General features: G+C 47.6%; 1 protein-coding gene across 1 annotated transcript in view; it reads left to right on the forward strand.

Moving 5' to 3' along the window:
* JPH3 (junctophilin 3) overlaps positions 1-17129 on the forward strand; it is a 39987-nt gene extending 22858 nt beyond the window's left edge. Inside the window, exons 3-5 of the mRNA XM_032230254.1 lie at positions 7468-7592; positions 11240-12147; positions 16158-17129. Coding sequence (XP_032086145.1) covers positions 7468-7592; positions 11240-12147; positions 16158-16238 — 1114 coding nt within the window. The 3' untranslated portion in view covers positions 16239-17129. The remainder of the gene's footprint in view (positions 1-7467; positions 7593-11239; positions 12148-16157) is intronic.
* The last annotated feature ends 3361 nt before the right edge of the window (positions 17130-20490 follow it).

The raw sequence follows: 20490 nt of genomic DNA on the forward strand, positions 1-20490 counted from the left end.
ATCCCTTCATGGCACAGGGCTGCATATCCATCTTGGGACCATCTGTCCCCAAGTGTCTCTGTTCCCCCAACCATATCTGACAGGGTTGGTGTGCTCCACGTCTCAAAATTTCCTTCTACCACCAGGAGAAGAAACTGAAACAAGAGGACAGAAACATGTCTACAAAGTCAGGTAGAGGTTCAGACCATCATCTTCATTATGGGGGGGGGGAGGTCTTCGGCGTAAAGAACAGCCATGATGGGGCTCTTCAAGAGAGGTAGCAATGATTTTCTGTCCTCCTAGTTCAGCTTCTTCTCCAACATCAACCCTGTCAGATATTGTTTGGGTGAGGAGAAACCCTTGGAGACAAATGGCCCCACGGATATCCAGACCTGTGCCATGACGGGCTTCATAGAGAATGACCACCCACCCCTCCTTGCAAGACTTGTTTAGCTATAGTTTATTAACGAAACTGCAGTTGGCTGGGTGTACTTGACTTGCTAAGCTATAAGTCATTGTTGTAAGTCACATAACACAGAGAACCAAAGAGAAGTAAGACTTGGCGTGTTGGTGGTCTTGGGTTAGGGAGCTAAAGATCTGGTAGTGAAAGAAGTTTCCAATATATTTGGAGTCTTTGAAGTATTTTGGACCATACAACCCAAGTAGGATGAGTTTTGCATAAAAGTTGGCACAGGGTGGGATGGTAGATGTATTTTTCTCAGGAGTCACATGTCAGTTGTTCTCGGTCCCAAGCATCCGTTACTGCCAATCTCTTTTCCGCAATAGCTCTATAAAACGTGTTGCTCCAGTCCACGCCCGGGATGTAACAATGGGAAAGAAAGCGGCAGATCCAGAGAAAGATCTTCCCAGCTTGATTTAATTCACGAGCCTCTCCTTGTTAGCATCTGATATTGTGTAAAAGGCGAGTGGAGATGAAAAAGATAGCCCTTGCAGATGCACCCTCAGTGGCTTGATTTCCTGCCCCTCCAGACATTTCCTGTGCATAATTTTTCCTGCCTGCCTTGTCTTAATCAGTCATTTCTTTGATGCCCTTGATAGTGTTTCATTAGAAGTGACAGATGGTGGGAAATGCAAGTCCCTCTCCAGATGTTAATTAAGTTGCAATCTGTAAATAACCAGTATAGACATATTTGGTACACGGGTTTTGTATGCAGAGCTGTCATCGCGAAATAACCCAAAAGCAGCTCCTTGGGTTCTGAAGCCCACTTACGTCTCCTGGTGAACATGTGCTTCGGAGGAGCGCCACTAGGATATGAACATACATTTGGGCCTAACAGATGTGACTAGAGACCACCCAAAGTGCACCTTGGGAAAAAGTTGCATATGGAGTCTGTTTCTTAACTCATCCTGATGCCCCTCTTAAGGCTCTCAGGCTGGGATTAAAAATGTGCCCAAAAGAAACGCATTTGGGCACATATTTTTCATGCACTGTGACGGAAGGTACCTAGACAGATGCCATGTTGCCTTTCAGATGGAGATGGAGTGATGTTCCCCCATCACTCCATGTCCCCTAAATGTTGCTTCGTCTTATGCTGAGCACATACAGGTGACTCATCCTGAGTTGAAAGTCAAAAAAGAATTTGCAGCATAGCCCCACACACCTTTTCCCTGCGTTACATACATCATCTCCTTTAATTCATATTTAATTTCACCTTCAAGAAAAGATACAACCATCTTCACCCAAGTTTCTCAACCTTGACAACTTTTAAGGAGTGTGAACTTCTGCTCAGGTTGAAAAGCACTGGTGTAAGCTAATCAAACAAGCACAAACTCCATTTCTTTCATCCACTGTGATGGAAGATAAGGCATGTATTCGATCTATTCTGATTTCATGAATGAGCAGGAAATACACGTCGGTCAAAAAGAAAGGGACTGCCATCCCATTGATGGAGTATTGAGAAGAACCCATTATGTCCTAAGGGAAAGTCCCCTTTGAATGGCATGGATGCTCTGAGAGACCAGAAGATTCTGGACCAACTTGAAGCACCCCAGATCCAAACTGCCCTATGACAGCATCACCATACTTGCAGTGAGAAGCCTCCATGATGGAACATGATAACCAGACCCCGCCAAAGTCCCTCGCCTCCTGCCACTCAGAACCAGACTGTTCACCACGGCAACTTCCTAGATGCCCAGGAGCAGCAGTGGCGCCCAGCATGTCCCCCAAGAACTGCTACTGAGAAAGGGGCTACTTCTGACGTCCCCTGTCCCTGTCTTCATCCCCATAGATTTGCCTAGCCTAGGTTGGAGGAGAATCCTTCCATCTTGCACCAGAGTGAGTTCCGCAAGTGGATCGTTACAGCTGATATTACAGGTACTACTAGGAGATAGATTCTGGTAAAGATGGGAGAGAACAGTCTCTGGCTATCTGGGAGCATCTTCTTCTGAAAGAGCCATCTCGCATCTGAGCCGCCTTTGCATGCTCTCCAGCCTTCCTCCAAAGCATCAATTAAGACGAGTCAATTGTCAGCCAAGAAGCCAGGCCTTGGCTGTTTGTAATTCAGGACACTGGCTTCCCTGTCTGGTTTCAGAGTGCCAGAGCAGATGTTTGTGTCATGCCAGAGGTTGCATTAGCTGCTTTTCCTTTCCCAATTAGAGATCCGGCTAAGATCCTCGTTCCAGGGAGCGAGCAGGGAATAATAGCACAGTGGTAACGATAGACGAGATTTGGAAATTGTCTACAGAAAGTTAATGGCGCTGGCTAATGGTTTACTTCCACAACCTGATATTTGATTACTAGTTTAATAAATTATTGATTAGGTGCTGATGGCAAGCTGCTGCGAATCGGATGAGGTCATAGATGTAGTTAAAGGTGGAATTTCAAAGATGGCGGGGGGGGGGGGAAACTTACCAGACAGTGGCGGTCTTGAGAAGGTGGAAACTGAACTGTATGGATGGAAATCTCTGGTTTCTGATTTCCCAAAGGCCCCCCCCCCTCATAATTATGCAGCTGGAGCATCCTCAGGGCAGGAAGTTCTAATGCCTACAATTTTAGAATATTATTTCAATTCTTCCCCCCCCCCCCCTTTCCTGACATGTATTTACAGTGAGCAGTGAGAGTCACTTACCTGGTTCATAACTAATGCCGTATCTTCTAATGTTGCTTCCTTTTGGCATTGATTGTCAAAAAGTCAACAAATCATGGCTGAACTCAACTTTGGTTGCAGTTGCCACACAAATCTTGATCATGACTTGTTGACTTTCGACTCCATGTGATACTTAAAACCTAGTTAACCTGGTTTGTATTTCATGGTCCATGTCATTGTCTTGTAGGTGAACCAGCCAACTATTGTTGGCCAGGGAACATACGATGCGCTTCCAGGTGATCTATTCCTGGTCGAGAAAATAAGATTAATACATGGCGTAGTAGCCTTCGTGAATCTAGCTCTTTGTAAGGGTGTTGCATTACTTTCCAGTTTAATATTGTGCAAGTTCAGATAGTTGTGGCATATTCAACAATCCATTGTGAAAAGGACTATGATTTGAAAGGCCTTCTGAACCACCAAACCATACTCTATGGCCCAAGAGTTAAGGGTAGAGAGGCTAACAATTCTGAATCACAGAATGTAAAAAGGGGGCTCTGAAGATTCGGGTTAATGTCAGGGTTCCAAATAGCATCCAAAAGTAAATTAGAGTCCAAGGCAAAGTATTGCTCAAAATTCCAATTTATTAAGAGAGCCACGTTGGCACATCTGGGGAAACCCGAATCTAAAAGCTTCCCGGTTTTCCCCACCCAGTTGAAAGTTCAAGATCTTGCCCCCCCCCCCCCCACACCCACAAGTCCATCCCATGGTCCAATCTCCCACTGCCATGCTGGCAGCTTCCACCCATCCAGTTCCGGTCAGGTGCAGAGGTGCAGAGACAAAGGATGACCTTGGCTTTCTAGGAAGAATGTTGTTATGGCTACATCGCATCTCACTCCATACAATCTCCCCTCCCATTTTCCCACAATAGAAAATGCATAGTAGAATAACAGAAAGTGTGGCAGGACAGAGACCCAAAAGGAAAGATGGCTGCAGGCCTAACATTTCCCACGCAAGGCCATAGGAACCAACAGCTGCTTCCTCCTTCCTTTGCCTCCACCCCCCCCCTCCATGGATCCCAGTCAAACAGGGCAGCCTCCCTTCTTGCATTTTTCCTCCTCCTGAACGGATGGCTCCTTAAGTCTGCAGGCAGAAGCCAACATCTGCAGTGGCACTGAATAATTCATCTCCCGCCAGTCTCCTTGCACCAAAGGCCAGGATGATCAAGCTCTCTTTCTTTCTCCATGGATTGCTTCCACCCAGAGAGAGCCAGAAACGATGGCCCTGAAGCTGGACAGGAGGGCCCGGGTTCTGATCCTGAACGGGCTGACGGTTGTGCAGAGAAGCCGATCCCCTTTGGGTGGACCCTCCTCTTGCCTCTTGCTCCTTTGGGGGAGCAACCCTCCCCATGGCTCTCTCTGATCTCAAGCCTGCTTTGCCTCTCCATCCTTCCTCCTCAGCACCCAGATGCTGTGCCTTCAAACAGCCCACAGTGGCTCAGTCTAAATTTGGAGGTGAAACCTCCCCCACTCCCTCCCTTCTTGCCTTCGGTGCCTTTGTTTCCAAGAGAGCTCTCTAGGAAAAAGAGAAGGTTTTGTGCCTTCAGCTCTAGCAGGAGTTTCTGCACCTGTGGCCTCTTCTGTCCCATCTCTATGGTAACCGCCTGGCTATTACACGGAGATCCTTCCAAGGGGAAGGTCTGCCCAGATTGGCCCACCAAAGGTTGGACCACAAAGATACCGTGGGAGGCTCTTCTGCCTGATGATGGCCTTTTCCTCTGAAGGTCTGTGGAGATTCTCAATCATCCTGGTTCCGATTCTGGTTTCAAAGAAGAACCAGAAGGTCCAAAAACCTTTGGGTTTTCATCTGAAGCTGCATCGAGAGCAGAACGCCTGTGGAGATTCTCGGTCCTCCCAGCCATGGTTATCCCAAAGGTGCTTTTCCAAAAGGCAGCTGGACTTTTTTGATTTTGGTTTTCCTTTGGAAATGTTTTGCTTCTCCTCCAAGAAGCTGAAGAAGCCGCCCATCCAGAACTGGAGAAGCTTCTTGGAGGTGAAGCAGAACGTTTTCAAAGAAAAATATAAAAAATGTCCAGTTGTCTTTTCAAAAAGCACCTTTCAGACATCAAAAGCCAAGATTGATTCCAGTGGCCCACTTTGGCTGGGGAATTCTGGGAGTTGAAGTCCCCCCCATCTTAAAGTCCCCAAGGTTGAGAAACTAATGTGTTCCTTTTGCAAAATGACGTTTACATGAAGCAGGAACAGGATTGTTAGTTGAGGGTGGTCCAGCCATCATCAGCTCCATTCCTTTCCCACCACAAATATCCACCGGCTGGCTTTTATATCACTGTCCTACCTGAATGGGACAGTCACTCAAGAAGGACTTCCTGTAGAATCGAGCAGGCCACCTGCTTAATGGCCTCCAACCGTTTGGCTCTGGTGCCAGTGTGTTTTTACCTGGAAGAGAAAGAATCATGTTGCTACTGATGCATCACAAGTGAAAACAAATTAATTTTAGCCTGCAGGCATATGTTATATAATTTGCCTTGGGAAGGATCATCCAGCTGTAGTACGGGAAGGATAATGGAACCAGTATGAATTTTATGCGATGCTGATTTTCATCCGTGGGGGATGATTTGTACATCCAGAGAAAAAAACCCACATGTGCGACACCTGATGTGGGACCGGGCCAGTGGTGTTTTGGAGCATAAGGGGAGACTGCAGCCCTAGACGTTCTCTCGTGGCTACAGAAACTGCTGCGGGTAGAAAAACGGGGGTATGTGCCAGGTTGAAGGAGAGCAGCCTTATTCTCCACCTCTAACGGCAGCCAATGTCAGCTGGTGACTTCCCAGGGGGAGGGCCTTCTCTGTTGCAGCTCCAGCCCTTTGGAACGAGCTCCCCGTGGAGATCCGGACCCTTACTACCCTCCCGGCCTTCCGCAAAGCCACCAAGTCCTGGCTGCTCCAGCAGACCGGGGGGGGCTTGTGAAATATCCAGCCCCACGGTAACTGTGAATGTTGTATATTTTAAAGTGTTGTTTTGTTTATTTATCCCCTTCCCTTGTTTATTGTAAGCCGCCTGGAGTCCTTCAGGAGTGGGCGGCATACAAGATCAATAAACTCAACTCAACTCAACTCTTAGACCACTCTTCTAGATGCCTTCCTGCAATTGAGTTTCAGCATTGACCCATGGGACTTGACCGGAAGGTCAAGATAGGGGCTGGGGGCTGAACTAGCCAGAGAGGTTGATGGCTGACGGTGTAAATTTGGCAAACTACATACATGCCTGTCCTCCTACCCTCCATCCAGCAGCCGTAGCCTTAAAATCAAATATTGTCCAGCTTTTTTTTTTATTGGAATTTTTTTAAAAAGGCCTTTACAAATATTTACCTCCCCTCCCCCACCCTCCCCACCTGAACCCAACCCCCCCCAACCTTCCCCCCCCCCTGACTTCCCAGAACAAATACAGGGTATAAATCTTTAACAAAGATGTTCTAAAATAAACTTTAAAAAAATTAGTATGACACGCAAATTCGTGAAGCGTTCCATATTTTTTTATTTCTGTTAGGTATAACTACTGATTGTACTGTTATAGAGACTAACTTGATTTTGTACTTAATAACGGCAGCAAGACTGTTGGTGGCGCAATACTGGAAGAAGGAAGATTTGCCTACTATTCAGGAATGGACATTAAAAGTAACAAGCTTAGCAGAGATGGCTAAAATATCAGCATATCTCAAGGACCATTCAAATGAGAGATATAAACCGGAGTGGAGAAGATGGATTGTCTATATTCAAAATAAATACGGGACTAAGAAATTCCAGATAGTTTATGACTGAAAAAGCGAGGAATGATACAATCTGTTTAGAGTTAGCCTAACAACAGAGGAGTTAAAGCTCAAATGAAAGATGATTGTCCAGCTTTTTGAGTGTCTCTAGTTTGTTAAATTTTGAACTGTTTTCATAACAGTCGTGATTCAAACATTTGCATTGGGATCTTGTCACCTGTTTCTTTTTTCCTCCCCTCATCTGCTGATGGGTGATTTACATTATTCCATTTTTTTCCTGATTCCAGCCATTGGCTTTGATCCAATCCCTTCAAATCTGCCGAGCCCACCACGCCTCTTCTGTTCTTTGGGTGAAATTTGGAAAGCTTCTCGTCGTTGATTCTATATTATCATTAACTTAGGTTCTTGACAATAAAATTGGCTGGGAAAGTATCGTGATCTGATTTGTGCTGGAAACTGTAACTCCACCTGTACACAGGCCTAAGTACATTTCTTCGCTGTGATTTTTGCCAAGGAAGTCCCAACAATGTGTGTGTTTTCCTTTCTGCCCATTGTCTTCCTTTTGGGCTTCCTCTTTCCCCTGTTCAGACATCGCCTGCTCCTTTGCCCAAGCCAGGCACCCTAACCGTTCATACCTTTGTCTTCCCGTCTCCCACAGGACCTCCCATTCGCGAGCGAAGGCCGATGCCGCCGTGACAGCAGCACAGAAATCTCAGGAGGAAGTGCGGGTTGCTAGGATCACTGCCAAAGACTTTTCACCTTCCTTCCAGCACCGAGAAAACGGTCAGTACAGCCCGGAAGAACCTCTGCAGAACCCTGGACTCAGCTTCTTTTCTCTCGACTCTACATCTAGGCTAGGCAGGCAGGGCTGTATTCCCACAGCAGGGAGCAAGCCATGTTTTGTGGACCCCTTCTTGTTTCTCCCTTTGGAGAAATGGAGAAACATCTTGATTCCCTTTGACTGCCTTTTCTTCTTCTTCTCTCCTCTCCTCTTTCCTTCCCTCCTGCCTCCTTCCTTCTCCTTCTCTTCACTTTTCTCTTCTTTCCTTCCTTCCTGCCTCCTTCCTTCCCCTTCTCCTTCTCTTCTCTTCTCCCTTCTTTCCTTCCTTCCTGCCTCCTTCCTTCTCCTTCTCTTCACTTCTCTCCTCTTTCCTTCCTTCCTGCCTCCTTCCTTCTCCTTCTCTTCACTTCTCCCTTCTTTCCTTCCCTCCTGCCTCCTTCCTTCTCCTTCTCTTCACTTTTCTCTTCTTTCCTTCCTTCCTGCCTCCTTCCTTCCCCTTCTCCTTCTCTTCTCTTCTCTTTCTTTCCTTCCTGCCTCCTTCCTTCTCCTTCTCTTCTCTTCTCTCCTCTTTCCTTCCTTCCTGTCTCCTTCCTTCTCCTTCTCCTTCTCTTCACTTTTCTCTTCTTTCCTTCCTTCCTGCCTCCTTCCTTCTCCTTCTCTTCTCTTCTCTCCTCTTTCCTTCCCTCCTGCCTCCTTCCTTCTCCTTCTCCTTCTCTTCACTTCTCCCTTCTTTCCTTCCTTCCTGCCTCCTTCCTTCTCCTTCTCCTTCTCTTCACTTTTCTCTTCTTTCCTTCCTTCCTGCCTCCTTCCTTCTCCTTCTCTTCTCTTCTCTCCTCTTTCCTTCCCTCCTGCCTCCTTCCTTCTCCTTCTCCTTCTCTTCACTTCTCCCTTCTTTCCTTCCTTCCTGCCTCCTTCCTTCTCCTTCTCCTTCTCTTCACTTTTCTCTTCTTTCCTTCCTTCCTGCCTCCTTCCTTCTCCTTCTCTTCTCTTCTCTCCTCTTTCCTTCCCTCCTGCCTCCTTCCTTCTCCTTCTCCTTCTCTTCACTTCTCCCTTCTTTCCTTCCTTCCTGCCTCCTTCCTTCCCCTTCTCCTTCTCTTCTCTTCTCTTTCCTTCCCTCCTGCCTCATTCCTTCTCCTTCTCTTCACGTCTCTTTCCTTCCCTCCTTCCTTTTCCTTCTCTTCTTTTCACTTCTCTCCTCTTTCCTTCCTTCCTGCCTCCTTCCTTCTCCTTCTCTTCTCTCCTCTCCTCTCCTCTTTTCTCTTCAAGAACGGGGTACATCTCCCCAGTGATAATCATTGGAGCAGCACGATAGATGAGGCTGAAGCCCAGCCACTGCTGAAAGCACAAAGGAATCTAGTGGATCTGATGTGATTCATTAGTAATTGCCCATTTATATACAGCCTAATTTTCTGGCTTGTGCGGGGTTGAAAATCATGAACATTAATACACAAACCAACAAAAAGAGAACCTGAAATAACGGTGCAAAATTCATTCCTTTGGAACGGAACAGCCCACGTCAGAAACCGCAGCCCAAGTCACCGCAAAGCTCGAATAAACAGCGTTTGGAGACCTACCTAACCCCAAAGGGTCTTAGCAGCCCTGCAGAGAGCCAGGAAGAGGGATCTGCGGAGTCTTTTGGCAGAAGGGCCTGCCTTAGCTCTGTGCTCTTTTTGTATCTGTCTTCTTGGGCAGGGCCAAAAATAGGATGGGAGAAAAGATGTCAGCTGCCTTCTTTAAGTAACCCACTAATTAGTACGCGTTTGCCACAACAAAACAATGCTCGTCTTTGCCCTGAGCTGAAGGCTTTTGCTAACTTAGTGAAAAAGGAAAGATTTAAGTAGTTTTAATCCAGGGTTCTTTATTATCTCTCTCCCTTTTGGGCTATTGAGGCTTTGACAAGTCATTTCGCATTGTGGTGAGAGCTGTGGGTGTGGATTGTACATATGTGCATAATCTACCCAAACAAGCTTTGCTCGTGGGAGTTTGCTTGCAAACGGGGCTGGTTCTCTGATGGAAGGGATTTATTCCTCAAACTACAAATACAAGCATTGGAATTTGAATTTTTGAAGGTTGTATTCAGGAGCAACCGCCGGCTAAAGGTCAGAAAAGTCAGGATCCTGGTTGGGGTTGACAAGGCTGAAAAGCTGCCTGTTTTTGATGGTGGGTCTCGTGAAGTGAGTGTAGGTCACAATTCCTCTGAATACAAGTTCTTAGTTGGAAAAAAACGTTACCCAACTCTTTTGATCTTCACTGGAAATGTATACCAAGCGCTACCCTTCCTACAGATGATTTTTTTTTCTTTGTCTTTGAATGACCCCCATAATCCCTTGTATCGGGCTGGAGTTGGGGCAACTGAATGGAGCCAAGTGTTCACTGGCCGGATGCCCTTCCCGTCACCAATGTGGAGTTTGCAGCAGATATTTTCTCATTGTGCCCAGAGAGAGAAGTATCTGCCGCTACCTAGGATCAAACTCACAGCCTCCTACTTGTGAGGCGAGAGCGCCACCTCTAGGCCACGCACCACTCTATCCTACCTATACACAAAGGAGTCAAAAAAATGGGTATGAGTGTCTTTTTTAGTCGTCTTCATCACGTTTTAGTGGTCTGCCAACCTTCCAAGTACTTAACATTTTCAACATTTTCTTTTCCCACTTATTTTTCTTTTTAGTAAACGTCGCTTCCCCCCATTTATTTGCCAAGACGATTTGAAGAATGTGGCAGAAATGTTACTTTAATTGCTTATTCGTTTATTTCCTAGAGAAAGTTCTGGAGAAAGCATACAGATCCCTTTGTGAAGTTTTGATTGGTCCTAACCAATGTATTGCCGTGCAGAAGGTGGTAGTACCCCCTTACAGGACCTTAAGTAATTTTGGAAAAAAATAGGCACGGTTGGACCTGGTTGATTTTTGGAAAGAAAACCAGGAGCATATCCAGAAGTGACTGCAGGCCAGAAAGTAAATATTCAAATCCTAGAAGACAGCCGTGGCAAACTTATTTTCTTACTGGTACTAAAAGAACTCTTAACCAAGGGCTGAGAGCTAAACTCAAGAGTCTATGTTTTTTATAAAGATACGACTATTAAGACTGGATTCCCCCCTTCCCTGCCTGGAGAAATACAGTGAGGATTGTGCAATGTCTTCAGGGAATCCTTTGGTGAGAGAGAGAGAGGTTTCATGAAAACGAGTGAGGCCATTAAACTGGCAGTCTTGAAGGGACCTCCAGACACTTAGCTTTGTTTTGTACAAGAGGTTAGCCTCTCTTGTCACCAGTCACTAAGATCTCTGCTTGACATAGAAGATGGGCAGGCATTCTCCTGCCTCCCCCTGAACTGATAACAGGAAGGGGGTCCTTATGAAAGGACCACCTTGTTGCTCATTTTCTCATTATTGTTCAAGGGGGCTTTTTTTCAAGAGGCAACTGGACTTTCTGGTTTTTCTTTGAAAGCGTTTCGCTTCTCGTCCAAGAAGCTTCTTCAGCTCAGAGCTGAAGGAGCTTCTTGGGCGAGAAGCGAAACATCTTCAAAGAGGAAAACGGAGTCCAGTTGCCTCTTGAAAAAGCACCTTGGAGACAGCCATGGCCGGGAGGACTGGGGATCTCCATAGACATCTTCTGCTCCTTGTTCACCTTCTGCTCCTTCTTCACCTTCTAGGGCTTGAGTGTCAGAGGCCAAAGCACCAGCATTCAAGCGATGAGATTGAGGTCCTGTCCACTGGGACTCCCCTTCAGCAGGAAAGCCCGGAACTCTACAGAAAAGGAACGACACTTTCGGACCTCACGCCGGACGACAGCCCTCTCCAAAGCTTTCCTGCCAGCCCCTCCTCATCCCCACCTCTGGGTCCTTCCTGTCGGAACAAGAATGCCCACTTCACCAGACAGGTCTCTGTGGACGAGGAGCGGGGTGGGGAGATCCAGATGCTGTTGGAAGGACGCGGTAGGGAGTTCATGAGGCCTAACAGCTGGGGCGAAGACAAGGAGGGTGGGCCTCATGGGATAAGAGGCGGGGTCTTGCGCAGCGGCCAATTGGAAGACCCTCGAGGCCGGAGTGGTGGTGGTGGGCCCAAGCATGGTACCGCCAATCACAAACCACGGGAGCGGTGGGCAGACCCTCCGACCATGGTTTCGTGGACTTATCACCGCCCGCACCACCACGGCTCGGGGAGCAACAAGCTCTCGGAGCTGGATGAGGAGAAGCTGAGCAATTACGAGATGGAGATGAAGCCCCTCATGAGGATGGACTCTTACATGCAAGAGATGCAGTCCCAAAAAAGGCATCACGGCAAAATGGGCCTGAGCAAGAACCTGGCTGAAGAACAGCACCCTGGGGAAGAGCGGGGCTTTGGCGTCCAGAGGCTGAGGTCATCCTCCCAGAACAAGGAGAACTTCCGGCCAGCATCTTCTGGTGAGCCAGCAGTGCAGAAACTAGAGAGCCTGAGGTTCGGGGATAAAGGTGAACCCCGGCTGTTGAGGTGGGACTTAACTTGCTCTCCACCACAGAAATCCTTACCTGTTGCACTAGAATCAGAGGAGGAAAATGGAGATGAGCTCAAATCCAGCGCGGTAAGTGGAGCACTCTGGATGGGCTTGTCTGTGAGACCTCATAAGTAGTGATGCTGAAGCCCCGGGTGGATGAGGTCCCTGGCGATGAGGACTAGGCCACTTGAGAGAGACTCTGGGCTCTGCATGCATACAAAGTATGCATGGAATACGCGAGCGGCCTCTTGCATGCTGTTCTTGGTTCATTTCCCCATTAATTCTATATTTCAAACTTTGAACTGAATTTACCTTCTGACTCTCCACTCAGACCAAATGGTGTCCTCCGACTAAGATAGGCAGCAGAGGATAAGAGATTTTGGCCTCTGCTGTGGTGCGCAGTGAGACTTGTTGTGTGGAATTTTGAAAGTGTGTCAAGGCAACGCAAGTATCAGTCACCTTTGGGGTGGTGAGAGGCAAGCTGAAAGCAGTCTCATCCATTCATGGGCATAGGGGACAGTAACCAGGTTCGAGGTTCATTTTATTTATATGCCGCCCTATTCCCGGCGGGACTCAAGGCGGCGCACAAACCCAAAGGAGGGGAAGGGAAACACAAGAACTACAACAAAAAGTTCAGGGAATTTAAAACAACCAACAGCCACACGATTCGAGAGGGGAAGGGAACTCATCAGCCCCAGGCCTGCCGACACAGCCAGGTTTTAACGGCTTTTCGGGAGGCCTGGAGAGAGGTGAGGGTCCGAATCTCTGCGGGGAGCTCGTTCCAAAGGGCCGGAGCTGCCACAGAGAAGGCCCTCCCCTGGGTAGTAGCCAGATGACATTGGCTAGTAGACGGAACCCGGAGGAGGCCTAATCTGTGTGATCTAATGCGTCTTTGGGAGGTAATTGGCAGCAGGCGGTCTCTCAAGTACCAGCTCCCTTAAAATTATCCATTCCAGCTTAAAAACCCTCAGCATTTCTGCTTAGCAACTGAACGGACGGTTCTTGGACTGGTGTGGTAGCTCTTATTTGCATCCCACATCAACCAAGATAGAATGTGGTTTGTTGACAGTCAGGGATGGAATGCGTAACTTTCAAGTCATTCCTCCATGATCTTTGCCGTAAAAGAATATTGGAGGCAACCAGGTTTCCCCTCCCACTTGGTGGCGTCCTTGTTCAGCGCTAGTTTATTTGTCTCTGGTTTTTTTCCCCATCATCTGTAAGAACCAATTAGGGGGATCTAATTTTAAAAACAAAGGCTGTTGAACATGATTTTTTTACAAATCCTTGTCTACTATGCAAAGTAAGCAAGCTGAGAATTCTCCTTTTTTGATTTGCTTAAGAAAAATAAATAAACGAAGCAGTTTCCTTAGAATAGGTAGCACTATGCAACGTTCTTAGCAGTGGCTTTTGGTCTGAGGAAGCCTTTGATATAATAGAAGGGATTGCCTTGGTTTACTCAGCCATGAGATGCCCCAATAGCCCTTGTCCCTCTGACGATGGGTGCCCTGAGGTTCTTTCATCTGCAAAGTTTTGCTGGCCACTCACAAGATCTTTGCAATGTGCTGGAAGTCTAGGTTACGTCTCATATACGTATCCTATATACATACATAGGAGTGTCAAATAGTGCTGAACCTGATTTGGTTTATCCAGTGAGTCGTAGCCAGTCGTGGGGTCCCAGTCCCTTTGCAAGGAATGACTGCCCAACTTCCCTTTTGAGTTTGTGCCGAGGGTCAACTACCCCTTGTCCTTTACCTTGGAGTCTTCAGAGCTCGCCTGGTGGTTTGTTCTTTTATTTCATTTATATACCGCCAAATCCAGTAGCCCAGCGCATGCCCTCTTAGTCCTAGTTCAATTTCAACTTCAATTTTTAATGGATTTGTATGCCGCCCAATCCCGGAGGACTCCGGGCGGCTTCCATAAAAACAGTTTAAAAGAGAGAATATTAAAAATTTAAAATATAAGACAGAACGAATTAAAAAAGGACACAACATGCACTCGATCTTAGTGGGGCTGAAGCTCAGTCAAAGATCAACAGCCCCAGGCCTGCCGGAACAGCCAGGTCTTAACAGACTTTCGGAAGGCCAAGAGAGTGGGGAGGGTCCGGATTTCAGGGGGGAGATCGTTCCAGAGGGCCGGGGCAGCTACAGAGAAGGCTCTCCTCCGAGGAGCCGCCAGGCGACATTGTGCAGTCCTACTCGGGAAGAGCACCCTCTTCGATGTGAGTTGGGCGTTTAGCGCTCAGGAGGCGGCCCTGGGGAGTTTCAAATCTTTACCTTGGCTTGTTCAAAGCTCCCTAGCCTGGAAACGTAGAACCTAGAAGAGGAAGAAACGGAGACAGTTATGAGGAGGGGTCCACTTGAATGGCTTCCCCTCCCCTGTTTCATCATTCCATCTGCAAGGACAGGGACATCCTTGTGGCCCACCTGTTCTCCTCCTGAAACATCACTTCCCACCTCCTCCTCCTCCTCCTCTTTTGCACGTGGCTGTCCCTGCTTCCATTCCGCCGGGGCGTTTTGCAACGGCCGAGTTCGTGGCGCAATCTGGCGTGGTCCCTGCTCACCCTCCATCTGGCCGCTGCACATGGAGCCTTTGTGAGCCTACGTGTTGCAGCCCCAGACTCCGAATGCTCAGAGCAGCTCTGGAGCTGGCGAAGAAGGAAAACCCCAGCAGGTCCATTGCAGTTCGTGTAAAGTCTCCGTTTGCCAGCCGTGGGGATCAGGAAAGAGGGACTTTTTATGCTAAACTGAAAGGCTGCAAATACAGATTGAAGGGACAGATGGATTCTGAAAGGCTGGTAGGCAGATGGCCAAAGGGATGTGCATCTACCTGGATAAAGCCAAGCTTGGGCAGCCAGGTATTACTGGGAGGGGGGGGCAGGGGGGGGGAAGAGGTGTGTGAGCTGTTGATCTGGTTGGCCAGCATCCTAGCAGTGTGTTGCTATGCAGCAACAGGGATGTTTTTCCTACGTTGGAAAAGGGAAGTGCTTCTCTCTCTCTCCCTCTTTCTTTCTCTCTCTCTCTCTCTCTCTTCCTCCCTCCCTCCCTCCCTCCCTCTCTCTCTCTCTTTCCCTCCATCCCTCCCTCCATCCCTTCTCTGTCTCTCTCACACACACATTGAGACTCTGCCAGATCCCTTCCTCTTGAAATGCCAATCCTGCAGATATGTGTAAGGAAACTCCCCAAGTGCTCCTTGAAGGCATCTATCTGCAGGGCGACGCTGCAGCTATTGAGTACTTCTACGTGCTTTGCCACCCAAAAGCTGCTGCTTTTCCTGGATGGTGAGAGAGGAATGCTGTAAAAAAAAAGAATTCCTTCCATTTGGAGAGGCCACAGATTTCCCAGAGCCTCCTTTTCGCTCAACCAAACTCAGGAAGGGAATCTCTCCACTGGAGGATTTGGGCACTCTGAAGAGTATTTTGTGTGGGTGTTCTCGCGAAATGGGGCAAAGTAACTCCTGACCCAAAAGCCAGGTGCAGATGTTTCGCCTCGCCTCTTGGCTTCGACTGCCCAAACTCTGAATGTGGGTTAGTTGACTTTGGTGAGCGCGATAGAAGAATTTAGCCTCTGGGGCTCATGGCTTAAATTGTATATATTTAGTTCTGGGTCAACCAATAATGGTTTAATGCAAGGCGTGAAGTTTCTCAGTCCCATCTTCTGCGGTGGAAACGGGACGGAGACATCACAACTGGAAAAGTTGAGGGAGATGACTCAGGGACAATCTTTAAGGATCATTTTAAGTTGAGTCAGTTGAGCAGGGGACAGTGAAGAAAGAAACCTCCTAAAGGGGGAACTCAACAAACCCTTGCACTGGACCACACAGTGTTTTCAACCTTAGCCACTTGAAGATGTTGTGGACTTCAACTCCCAGAATTCCCCAGCCAGTCCACAGTTGAACTCCCACAACCTTGAAGTCTGGGAGTTGAAGTCCACCACCAAGTAGTCAAGTTTGAAAAACCCTGGGACCTGGGCATCATTGGTTCTGGGGTTCCCTGAGATGTGGAAATTCCAGCAGCCATTGACCACCTCACCTTCCCCCCCCAATTGATCTGGGGGGTCCCCCTTATAATCCTCTCCCTCTTTTTCTTTCCTCTGTTCCAGGGTTCAGCTCCCATCCTAGTCGTCATGGTGATCTTGTTAAACATTGGAGTCGCCATTTTGTTTATTAACTTTTTCATCTAAACCGAGACTGTCTTGTTTGCAAAACTCCAACCGGTTAATAATTAATAAAAACAACAACCACACACAAAAAAAAACCCCGCCCCCAAGCGGTCTGAAAATGGGGATAATGCTGCGAGGGACCCAACGGGAGAACGATGTCGTCGTTTTGAACTGTCCCGCGACAACTTTCAAGTCTTTTCACAGAAGATCCACCACCGATTGAGTCTCACTCACAGTTTGCCTTTCTCCCCCCACCCCACCCCGTCCCCTTCCTAGGTAATGTTTTTGGATTTCAGCCCAAAATTCTTTGCTTGCACAATCCTTTTGCTGTGTGGCATGGCAGAATGGTAGCAGCAGCATTCCCGCCCCTCCCAACACCAGACAGGACGGAAACCGTTCCTCCGAGTGGATTTAGCCAGGTCTAGGAAAGTGGTTTCATGTGAATTGCCTCCATCTTCAGACGTTTAATTCACGGCAACCTTCGGAGCGATGCGGCGGTCCTGGCATTGCTTGGTGATATGCACGGTGGGGGGCCTTTGAGAAGATCCCAGGGCGATCCCGGTGTTCGCATTGAGCTGGGAAAGTCTGCGTGGCCAAAACAGAGAACGGTCCGAGCAGATGGCACTCAAGGATGGTGATGTGGATGGTCGAGAACCATTTCTTGAATCATTTAAACAGCCATATCCAGCACAAAAGTCTTAAGCCCTTCCCTCTCCTCATCCAAAGTATTTTTTTTCCCCCACCCAATGAGTTAAAAACCATTCGTTGTCCCAGGCGACAATAGAAAATTATTTTATTTATTTGCAAATTTTATTGGCCATCCGTCGTACCAAAGTTTTGCATAAAGTCACCTGCAGGATGCTGAGGCTCAGGTAAAAATCCTGTATCTATAAACTGCACCGTCTTTTTTTTTTTTTAAAAAAAAATCTAATTCGACACATTTTTTTTTCATCCTTTCCGGCAGGTGTTTAAAATAAACTCCAGAAAGGTTTTGTTTTGTTGTGAAAGATGAGCAAGGTTTGTCCAGGAAACGCCTCCTCCAGAATTGCCAAGGAGTCGGCCCCTCTCTATGGGGGAACAATGCTTGAATGTTTCCCCCCCCCCTCTCCCCTCCCAAGAGCCACCGTGGCACCGCGAGGAACGGGGCGCGACGGGCATCCCTTCTTCCATCTTGCCATGAGCCATTTCCAGATGTCCCGCTTGGCCTCGGAGCATGTAATAGTTTTGCATTTTGTCTGCAGGATGTATATTCCAGCTTCCGACATAATCCCTGTACAAAAAAAAAAGGAAAAAAAAAACACACAACCAAAACCAAAACTAGAGAACAACAACAACAACAACGAAAACATTGTCAACAACAGCCTCTGAGTATGTAATGCTCTTTTTATAATTTGTTTTCTCTCCTCTATGTATCACTTAATTTTGGTATGGTTCAAAACATCTTTATAAGATGCCTGCATTGTTCTTCTTTCTTCTTCTTCTTCTTATTTTGGGGACGAGGGGGGCGTTTTCTGCCTCGGTCACTCACTGGAAATACACCTCCGTTCCTAAGGAAGCAGCAGTGCCCTTTGAGTTTCTGTTATATTGGGGGGGGGGGGGGAGGCAATAGCAATAGTTAGGCTTATATACCGCTTCATAGGGCTTTCAGCCCTCTCCAAGTGGTTTACAGAGTCAGCATATTGCCCCCAACAACAATCTGGGTCCTCATTTTACCCACCTCGGAAGGATGGAAGGCTGAGTCAACCCTGAGCCGGTGAGATTTGAACCGCCGAACTGCAGAACTGCAGTCAGCTGAAGTAGCCTGCAGTGCTGCATTTAACCACTGCGCCACCTCGGCTCATATTGGTGGGTCAAGTTAAGAAGGCAGCTGGGACCCTTAACCAAAGCACTAGCTGGTTTCCATGTGCGTTGCATTTAAAGCCCAGTCAAATCTTCATTCAGGTCTAACACAGTGTTTCTCAACCTTGGCAACTTGAAGTCCTGTGGACTTCAACTCCCAGAATTCCCCAGCCAGCTATGCTGGCTGGGGGATTCTGGGAGTTGAAGTCCACAGGACTTCAAGTTGTCAAGGTTGAGAAACACTGGTCTAACGGATGTTCATTTGTCAAGGTTGAGAAACACTGGTCTAACGGATGTTCATTTGTCAAGGCTGAGAAACACTGGTCTAACGGATGTTCATTTGTCAAGGTTGAGAAACACTGGTCTAACGGATGTTCATTTGTTTCTCAAAAGTCTGTAGAGATTCCCATTCCTCCAGGTCCTGCTTGTCCCAAAGATGCTTTTTCAGGAGGCAACTGGACTTTCTGGTTTTTCTTCTTTTGAAGATGTTTCGCTTCTCATCCAAGAAGCTTCTTCAGCTGTGACAGAACAGTGGGGAAATGGAAGGATTTACATCCCTTGCAGACAAGCTGGTCATTGGCATCCTTTCAGAGGGTCTTTTAGCTATGCAATTTGGGACGAAGACTGAATTGAATTGATTATATTTCTATGCCGCCCTTTTCCCCGAAGGGGACTCAGGGCGGCTCACAATCCAAGTCAAGGGAGGGGGTACAGATAAGGAATAAAAAAGACGAACAGAACAATACACAATTTAAAAGCACACAACAATCATACCATTCGGGGGGGGGGGCGAAAGCTCTTTAGCCCCAGGCCTGTCAGAACAGCCAGGTTTTAAGGGCTTTGCGGAAGGCCTGGAGGGTGGTGACCCTTGGAATGGGGGGTGGGAGTAGGAATGGATTTCCAGAAGAAAAAAATGCAGACTACGGGAACCAGGAAGCACCACTTAGGTGACCCTGAAGACACAGATAAACCTCCAGGTGGCCTCAACGACCCTCTAAAAGGATGCAAATGACCAGCGGTCTGCAAGGAGTATCAATCCGTCCATTCCCCACCGTCCTGTCAGAGCTGAAGAAGCTTCTTGGGTGAGAAACGAAAGTCTTCAAAGGAAAAAAAACAGGAAGTCTGGTGGCCTCTTGGGGGGGAAACAAAAAGCACCTTTGGGACACAGCTTTCTTTGCACCCTTTGCTGCCATGTTGACTTTTTTGACCATCGTGGGTGTCTCAGTTCTGTTGCATCAACCGAGAGGATCTTCTGTCCCCCATCTGGTTTTTGTGCAGCTGTGGAAGTTGACCAGGCTTCAAACAGGATGATGGGCTTACACTACTTCTTGTGTTAGGCTACCCGGGGAATGCTGGGAGTTGAAGTCCAGGAGTTTTAAAGTTGCCAAGGTTGGACACCCCTGATTTAATAATACATGACTTTAATTAAAAAAAAATCATTCACAGACACGAGACGAAGAGAAACCCACGGCTTCACCCCTAAGGTTCAGGGAAGGAGGAAGACGCATCTGTGTAGCTTTGCAACCCAAAGTGGATTGAAGAGGTGTGGTCAACAGCTGGGCGTGGCCTGGAACACCTGCAGCTGAATTCCCACGCCTTCCCCACCAATCCAAAAACGGCACAGCGGCCCTTCCCTGAGTCTCCAGTGGTGGACCCTTACTCAAGACACAGTGCAATTATCAAGAGCCACGGTGGGCCGAGTGGGACCCTCCTGATAGTGTTCAAATCATCCCATCGTCTTTTCCCATTATCTACGTGGGCAGGCATTGCCAGGAGCTGCTTTCGGACAGTCTTCCAGATCTGTTGGCTGTGAATTATGGGTCTTGGGTCCCAAGGTCCATGCGGAGAAGCAGTTGAGAAAGGCTGCTATCGATCTGTTTTCCTTTTTTCTCTCCTGGGTACGGGAAGCTTTTGACCTCGATGCTGTTAAACCAGTGTTTCTCAACCTTGGCGACTTTAAGTCCTGTGGACTTCAACTCCCAGAATCCCCCAGCCAGCACAGCTGGCTGGGGGATTCTGGGAGTTGAAGTCCACAGGACTTAAAGTCGCCAAGGTTGAGAAACACTGCGTTAAACTGCCCCTCATTTACTGTTAGCCATGTGAGTTGGGGCTGACAAGATTTGGAGGCCAACTTCTGGAAGGGCTCGTTTGTTTGTTTCTTTCTTTCTTTCTTTCTTTCTTTCTTTCTTTTTTTCTTCTTTCTTTCAAAGATTGTAAGAGGGTTAGAATTACACACAGAAAGAGCTCCAGGCTACAAGGGGTTTACAACCCTTTCCTCTACTAACGGCCCACACCCATACGTTGATGTGCTCCGAAACGAAGGCATGAGAAAACTCGTTCCACCACGCATTTACCCCACACCAGCTGACTTTTGCGCAAGGGCTTGCTACATCCTGCTCAGATAAATGACTCGTTAAATAAAAATGCCGCCCTC

The sequence above is a fragment of the Thamnophis elegans genome, chromosome 14 (assembly GCF_009769535.1).
Source record: "Thamnophis elegans isolate rThaEle1 chromosome 14, rThaEle1.pri, whole genome shotgun sequence".
Lineage (NCBI taxonomy): Eukaryota > Metazoa > Chordata > Lepidosauria > Squamata > Colubridae > Thamnophis > Thamnophis elegans.